General features: G+C 40.2%; 1 protein-coding gene across 1 annotated transcript; it reads left to right on the top strand.

Annotated features, from left to right (window-relative positions):
* The first annotated feature begins 5,070 nt into the window (after positions 1–5,070).
* LOC110951584 (uncharacterized protein C2orf72 homolog) lies at positions 5,071–8,451 on the top strand. Its single transcript, XM_022194723.2, has 3 exons — positions 5,071–5,904; positions 6,443–6,556; positions 7,082–8,451. The coding sequence occupies exons 1-3, from the start codon at positions 5,163–5,165 to the stop codon at positions 7,177–7,179; spliced, it is 954 nt and encodes a 317-aa protein (XP_022050415.1). The 5' UTR covers positions 5,071–5,162; the 3' UTR covers positions 7,180–8,451.
* Positions 8,452–8,542: the final 91 nt, after the last annotated feature.

Raw genomic sequence — 8,542 nt, 5'->3', positions numbered from 1 at the left:
GTGTGATCATTCATATTCTCTGAAAAATGGCCAAGAAATCATAAATTCTGCCAGGGTATGTAAACTTATGAGCACAACTGTATGTCTTTTTGGACTGTCATTTTTAGAGTCAGTACATAAATTAATATTTTTTCTGTAATTTTTCAAGATATTATCTGTAATTAACAAAGCAGCAAAGTTTAAAATATGACTTAATTGTTAAAAAAATACAGTTTAGAATTGTTCTTTCTGTTCAAATTAAAGTTGACAAAGTCTTCCAAGTACTGATGTGATTTAGTGTCCTCTCAGTGACTTAATATAATGTCTTGTTCCCAGTCACATGTGTATTGTTCTACTGTACAGGTTAACTATAGATAAGCAATTAAATTATGCCACGTTATTAGGATTTTCATAGTACTATATTAAGTTTGCACCAATGGGATCAGTTCTGCAGATAATATACTGACAGTCAATAGAAACTTTGAGGTAGAAATGTACACAGAATTCTACTTGTAGGGGGGTTGTAATTATTCATTGTGGATTTACTGATGATCTAGTGCCCTGGTAGTTGAGATAATGATGAGTTGTCATTTTGTCATGATTCATTGTACATGGGTTGGTCACTTTGCAAAAGTGAACCAAATACACACCAAGCAATACTCAGTGAGTATCTGCACAATTTGAGAATGGGTTTTGAAGGCCTATATAAAGGCCCAAAAAAGGCCACCATTGTTAGTCCAGTGAACAGCATCATGCCGCGTCTATCACATGAACAACGTCTCTGGGCACTGGGTATGGTGGAGGCCGGTTTGAGCTACAGTGATGTAGCCAGGCGTATGGGCTGTTCCCAACCCACAATCAGAAGCCTGGTCCAAAGCGTGCGCCGACGGATTGCTGCCTGCATCGAAGCAAATGGAGGCCATGCTCGGTATTGACTGTTGTGACTTTGTGTTTGGCAGGTGCTGTTTTCTTTTGTGAAATTCTTTATTTTGAAATCATTCTTGAAACTTTAGATTTTTGTTTCTGTATGCCAATATGCTAAACAAATGATTCATATAAAGAAAATCCAGTTTCGGGCTTCAAAATAAAAATTATGTTGAAAAATATGGTCTCAAAGTGTTTAATGACTGTCAGTGTAGTTTACTGAAGTTGGTCCTGCACAGTTTGTCCAAAAGATCATAAAAGTTAAAAACATTTTGTTATTGTTGTCTTAATGCTGAGTTACAACTACAAAACAGCACTAGCCTCAACTTTAATGCAGAGTTTGTTCTTCATGTAAATTGTACAACATTACTCCCCCACATCACAGCCTTTGTGATGGTCAAAACCTGTCTGAAATCTGACACCCATGATTCCAGATCTGGGCCTCTGCGTATTGTATGAAACTGGGTCATTATACTGTTTCTTCCCAGAAGCACCTTTGCGTTGCTGTATATATTTACTGCTCACTATGACAAGGTGGAAACTTTTTTGTGGAACTCCTCAGCTTGGAAGTTGGCCTGGTGTCGGTCGATCACTGTTTTTGCTGCTGTTCGGAACCATATTTGTTGGTAAGGAATGCGCACTTTTAAATTAAAAAAAAATCTGTAAAAAAAAAGCCATTATAAAACTCTGCTGAATAGTGTTGCCACATTGTGTTTTTGTAGCATGAAAAACTAATGCAGCAAAAATGTATTTTTTTAATGACCTTTAGTGTCAATGTGATTTGATAGTAATATAATCAGAGTTTATTAAAGCGTGATGATCTTGAAGTGCTGAAGTGAAAGTCTATCCAAAGTATCCACTTTCAATGTAGCTTATGTTTCTGGGTCAAATAAACAAGTTTTCTTTTTTAGGCCAACACAGACTGATTTATAGCAACCAAATATTTAGCCAAACCCAGATTTGACTTACATGGGACAAGTTAACATCTCTCTTCTGATGCAAAGCCAGTTAAAATAGAAACTACAAAACAGAGTACAAGCACTTAGTGGGATGAGAAAAGCTGGGGAAAAGTAAATAATGGATTATATGGAACAGAAATTCCTGAAATTTGTCAATAACCGAAATTGCTGCCACTTAAAAGTGAACCAGCATCAAGTATTTTCATCATTGTGAGTGTGTTTGTTTTTCTTATCTGATGTTTAAAATCTCTAATCACTAATGTTTCAATTACATCATGTTCAGTTTGCAGATGACAATGAAAATGTGTACAATTATAGAATTACAGCTGCTGTTTTGCAGTGGTATTCTGTTGGTATAAAGTTTATTAAACATGTTCTCTGGAGAAATCTGGTCCATTCAGAGGAAACAGCTCCAGGTCACTGAATGACCAACCACTCCAGCAGCATTCCTTCACAACAGGTCAGCAGCTTCTCTGTTCTGGCCTGAAGAGGAAACTAGGTCAAGATGATACTAGTGCATTGCAGCAGTGGATTTATTTTGCATTTTACCTGTTTATAGTGTAAAAATTAAAAGCTCATCACCGAATGTCCCGTCTTCTAGGTGTTGCATCTCCAGTGTTGCTGCAGATTCCATTTGACACCAATGTGACAGAAAATAATGTGCACAGGACCAAAAGAAGCTCTGACACTAAAGACTCGGCTTTGCCTCCAAAGATTCTGACGGCCTCTCATCTGTCCTCTCTGAGAGATCTGCTGTCAGACAAGAAAATCACAGGTTGTGAAATGGCGCCACACTTCCTCACTCAACCCATCACAGCATGAAATCAGGACATGTTATCACAAATGGAGATAAGATGAGCTGGACCAGCCACTACGTGTTTGCTCTCTGAGTCTCATAGATACAGGGCAAGGTTGTTAATATCAATTTGACGTTTTAAAAATGTGAATTCTGCTGATTTTTTAATTTTTTTAAATCCATAAAATTATTCTGATTTCTGATTTCACTACAGAAAGCTGTGTTTTAGTAATATAAGTTTTTTTTTAAAAAGACTTCACAATTGAAGTATTTCATGATGCAAACAAATGTAACATTTAGAGAGGAAACAGCTTGTTTTTCTGTAGAATCAAAAACACTCTGAGAATCATTTCTAGACATTTCTACATACAGTGATCTCCACCCACCTGTTACTTGGCAGAGTTTTGGAGAGAGAAACAATGAGGATACTGTTTGTGCATCATGCTTCTGTTATTGTGATTTTGAGATAACGTTCAAGAAAATACAGAATGTTCAGACCAGGTAAAATCTTCAACCACCAGATGGCAGCAAAAGAAAGATTTTCAGTGCTGCCAAGATGACTGAGGATTTACAGCACATAACACACTGGTGCAAATACTCAGAGCAGTGCCCCTTTTTATTGCATGTCACTCTCTCTTTCCTGTGTGTTTCCACACTATATTTATTGAAGGTGCAAATATGTTACCTCCCAAAACACTAAACATTAAAAAAGAACTGAAGTTTGTGCATTTGTCCACATACTGTGTCTGCACTAACAGGAGTCAGATGAGTAAGAGCAAACAAAAGCTGTTGATGACTAAATAGAACAATCCAATGAGAAGGAGAAATGTGTGTGCCCAGTCAAAAGGACAGAAAGTTTAAAAGTAGTATCTGTGGTCTGAGTCATCACAGGGCACTAAAAGCCTGCACTAAAACACTTTGTGTTTCTTGGTATGCTTTTTGTGGTTTATTACTAAAGGAGAGGCTGCTTGTCTGAAATGTGGCCTTACTTAACCCCATAAGCAAGGGTGGAAAATCTGGATATAACAGCTAAAAGATGAATCTATTTACAAAAAATATTCCTAAAAGGTATGTTGAAAAGTGTTATTTACTGTCCTTTGAATAGGAAAATACTCCATTATAAGAACAAATAGCATGAATGGTTGATATTAAATATTCCATAGGATACCCAAATATATCAGCCTGTCCAGTATAACTGTGATTGCAACGACCATTGGGCCAGATCAGAGGGAAAGCTATCAAAACACTTTATTCTCATGTAAAATAGTTAAAGATGCAAATCTGTAACAACTGTTCCATAAATGTCTTCTTTTACAGTCCGCTTTGGTCTCCATGTCTCTCTCACTGGTCCATTTGAACTTCTTAACCCTCAGCTCCTCCTTCTCCTGAACAAAGAGGTCAGTGAGTTGACTCCAGCATTCACAGCATGAGTAGCACAGGAACACCTCACAATGTTAAAAATAGACAAAAGCAGTGGTCTTCACAGAGCAGAAAAAAGGGAGTTTCTGGTAGTTGTGGGCAGATTCAAACAGCTTAATTCACTACTGTGTGAAAACAGAAACACGATTTAGTATATTTTTGTACAGATTTAGGACAATAAAGACTCAAAGCTGCAGTGTCCTCTTTGGTTAGATTGTAAAAACATGACAAAGCGAGCAGCTAGAGTCTTTGTTTGAAGAAATGCCAGACAGCTCCACACACCTCCCAACTAATCAATGCTCAGTCGGTCTAAAGGTCAAAGGCTGAAACCTCTGCAATGGTCAGACTTTACAGTTTATCATGTATTTATCTGTAAACAATGAAGCAATCTCACACAGACTGAGCAGCTTCAGTTATCGTTTAATTTGGTGATGTGGCGTTTTAGACTGACAGCACCTTTTAATTACAGAGCAGGCATGGCTGGATTATAGGATTAGAGTCTGGAGAACCCGGCAGACTGCCGCGTGGTGGAGGGCGGGAGTGTGAAAGACATTTTTCTGATCTTATAATGAAGTCAAGTGAAGTAAAGCTCTTTAAGTTTTGAAGTTTGTACTTATGTCTGCCATTGCTTTGTTGTCTATTTCCCTTGAGAAGTCAGGAATCTACAGCACTGGAGAGAAGTCAGGAGTGTTTTCCATGCGAGTGGTGAGACTGAAGAAGGTGGCTGCCACATCATCCACATCCATCCCATAAACTTTAATTAAAACTGCACTGTTGTTTCTATGAGCCCATGATGCTGTATGATCCTCCCGGAGAATGAATGGAAATGTACACAAATTAATAACGTGTGTTTAGCTGTCTATTAAAGATTAACTTCATTATCTTCTAACAAGCCTGTGTTGCAGTTATTACCACATGACCCCGCCCACTTGACGCATGAGCCAATAGAGATACGCGTCGATCCTTTATCTTCACCATCCCCATTGGTGCTCCTGAGGACCGTGAGGAAGTTTTGTATCCGCCGGACAGGAAGGCTGACTGGGAATCATTTTGACGGATCCTGCACAGCCGCGAATAACACGAGGATGGCAGCCTCTGAGGACACACTGCCCGAAGAGGAGAGGGAGTTCCAAAAGATCGTGTCTCTGATCGGAGGCAAGGAGAGGATTTATTTGGTCAGTGACGCCTGTACAAGCAAAGAGGTGGACGGAGACGACGCTGAGCTGCTGCAGGAGTTCGTACGTGACATGTTCCCCAACGGCAGCCCTGCGACCTTTAACGGCCAGCTCCAGCCCTGTGCGCCCAGCAGCCCCGGCGATCCGGCAGGTGAAAGCGTTTGCTGCCAGGCAGAGAGGGATAAAAGCAACGAAATCCCTCCGACAGCGAAGCCCGAGGATCTGGAATTAGGAAAGGAGCAAGAGAAGGAGAGGCGCCATGGAGACGTTCAAAAAACAGTCTCGAGCAGAGCGAATATTTACAGCCTGAAGCGAGCGATAGACTCCCCTGTCATCATCTTCATCTTCAGAGAAGCATTTGTCAGACAAAGTCCTAATGAAGTGTGTTTAAGGGAGATCCTGAGGGACGTAAAGGCGCGCACCAAACGTGGCCGAATCGCCCGGCCGGCTCTGATTGGATTAATACGCACCGCACAGGAAAGCGCCGAGACGCGTCAGTGCGCGCAGCGACTGGAGTGTTTGATCCGCTCAGTGTTCCCTAAACATTCACCGGAGACAATATGGGTCGGCTGTTTCATCCCCGGGACGGAGGACAAAATGCTCAGCATCAAGAAAAACGCCTGCAAAGTTATAAACTCCTCTCTAACAGCAGGTGTAATAACACAGCTTCCATGTTCAGGTTTTACACATAGTAATAAAAAAGTCATTTCCATCTTGCAATTAGTGCATCAGAATGTGTAATTTCAAATGTAAGTTTGGTTTGCACACACACCCAAACTAACGCTGAAACACAAGTCATGGCTTGTCAATACTGAGTTTGAACCCTGGTAGCCTAAATTTAACCAGGACTTCATGTAGCTTTGAGGCATCACCAAAATGGATAAAAGTGGTAGATACAGCACCTACACACACACACACACACACACACACACACACACACACACACACACACAGTAAGATCAGTGCACATTCTCTAATGAGTACTATTGCTATTGAAGTACCAGGCAAACGGTGATTATCTGGGTTAACTCACTCTGTTGTGCAGGTCAGTCCATGACATTCACAAGACCACACATTTTTTCTTCCCAGGCATGGCCACAAAGGCCCAGGAACAAAGGGGGCATTCATGAAACAATCAGGCCCTTAGATAAGCTGCCAAATTGTTAAAAGCGCTTATTATTGCCTTTCAGATCATACCAGGGATAGAGCGAACCCGCTTCTCTGGCCATTCCAATGTTGGTTCTGGCATCAGAGAGGAGACGACCGAGGACAGGCCAACAGCTCTGCAAGCAGCAGGCAAAGAGGTAGCAGCAACCTCCCAAAAGTTCAGTCTCTAGAGCTGGACATTTCTATTCCCAGGGGATGTGTCCTTACAACGGTTCCTCAGGATTCTTCTTGTTTCTTTTATTTCTCTTGATTCATTGTATGCACCAGTTCAAGTTTGTATTGGGATTAGAGATTGCACAACATAGGCAAAAGGCAAAGATACAGGTTGCCAGCACGCAAACACATTTACTCAGTTACTCTTTACTTGGTGTCAGATTTACCGACTGTGATGCAGAAATAAAATCTGTACCTAAGAAATCAAAACAAGGCAGCTCAGCCTTGAAAGCACAATAGCCTTAGAAAGTGACCAAGTGAAATTAAAGCTGATGGCGCAGCTTGAAAGGAAAGAGTTCAAAAGAGTAAATGACATCACTCACAAGAAAGAAAAACTCTGAAAAGCACATATATAGATAACAGAAAAATGCCTTAATCCCACTACAGTCAGATTATATAAGATTATAGTGATTTAACTAAAGTCACTTTGACTGTATTTTGTTTTTCAGGTGACACTGGAAGCGTAGAGGAAGGCATCCCTCTGAAAACCAGTGCCTTGTCTGCTGAATCTCATGTGAATGCAGACCCAGCTGGAGGAGACAGCTGATGTCAGGACGCGTGACCTGCAGGTCTATCACAGTGGACAATCGTGCTTTTACTGTGAAAAGTTGGCTTCTTGGTGCTACAGAGCCTTATAACATTACAGCCAACATGATATCTGAACTGAAGCAGTATCTTGCTGGTTTACGCGCTGTGTTTTACAATAGTTGGCCACAAAAGGATGTGTTCTATTTGTAATCTGCTGCTCAGTTTAACACCACAGTGTCGTTTTTGGTTTTGACAGAAGCCCTTTGATAGAAACTTGAACATTATAGGTTGGGACCGAAGCTTACGACTTAAGTAAACCTTTAACATGTAATCAAGCACAGGAGTGGATTACTAACTTGAAAAAAGGGCTGAGTCACTGTGTATCAACTGGTTTGTGTTAATTTAATTGAACACTAATCTGGGAAAGCACTACCAGTTGATTTATTGGGGGCCTTAAAGTGAACCAAGCTTTATTATTGCATGTGACTGTGAAAAGAGTCTTTGTTCCAAAATGTCAGTTTTCCTTCACTGTGTATTTTGCATTTTCCTGTATTCTTGTGTTGACACAGCTCTTATGGGACCAAGTGGTCTGGTTCTCCAGGCGTAGATTGCAGGTATAATCCTCCCATTGGCTTACACATTTTATGCCGCTTTCTTCTCGACTTTATCTGTGTTATTGTTTTCAAAATCCTCTTTGCTAAGGGAAGCCTCGACACCAGCGTACCACACTGAAAATTTTAACTTTTACATAAGATTTGAGCATTAAGGCAGCCCTATTTGTTTTTGTTGTTGTTGTTTTTGTTAAATAAGCCATATTAAATTACAGTTCTAGCCTACCTGTGTGTGCAAACTATTTACTAAAACAGTTCCACCTGTCACTGTTTTGAAGGAACACATTGCTGCATCCTATAATGATCTCCCCCCCAGTATGACTGTGACTGGTTTAAATAAATCCAAACAAGCCAGAGTGTTTTTCATCATTCATTGATCATTCTGCACCACATAATAGTCCGGCTATGTGAGACTGTGGGCCATATGAAGAACTGCACCTGCTGAACAGAAAACTGGTGCAACTAGGGAACCTAAGTGGCCTACCAGGTTTTTTTGCTTCAAGCAATCTGACATTTGTTTTTCTAATTCTCTCTTTCATTTTATAGGATTTTGTGCCTTAGGTGAGTGCTATCAACACTAGCATTATCTGTAGTAGAAATGTAATACAGCTTGTCACTTTAAATGTATTTATGAAGACTACTGGTCTGTTCATTCAAACGAATAAAGACATTTAAACTTGTGTGAATGTGCGGCTGTGTTTTTTTTTAAGAGGAAAAATGCAATCATTGCTTTTTTTTAAAAAAAAAAGTCAGTCAGGCTAAAGAAAGTGG

The sequence above is a fragment of the Acanthochromis polyacanthus genome, chromosome 4 (assembly GCF_021347895.1).
Source record: "Acanthochromis polyacanthus isolate Apoly-LR-REF ecotype Palm Island chromosome 4, KAUST_Apoly_ChrSc, whole genome shotgun sequence".
In the NCBI taxonomy this organism is placed as follows: Eukaryota; Metazoa; Chordata; class Actinopteri; family Pomacentridae; genus Acanthochromis; species Acanthochromis polyacanthus.
Note: the sequence above shows the minus strand (reverse complement) of the source record. Positions and strands in the feature narration are given on the sequence as shown.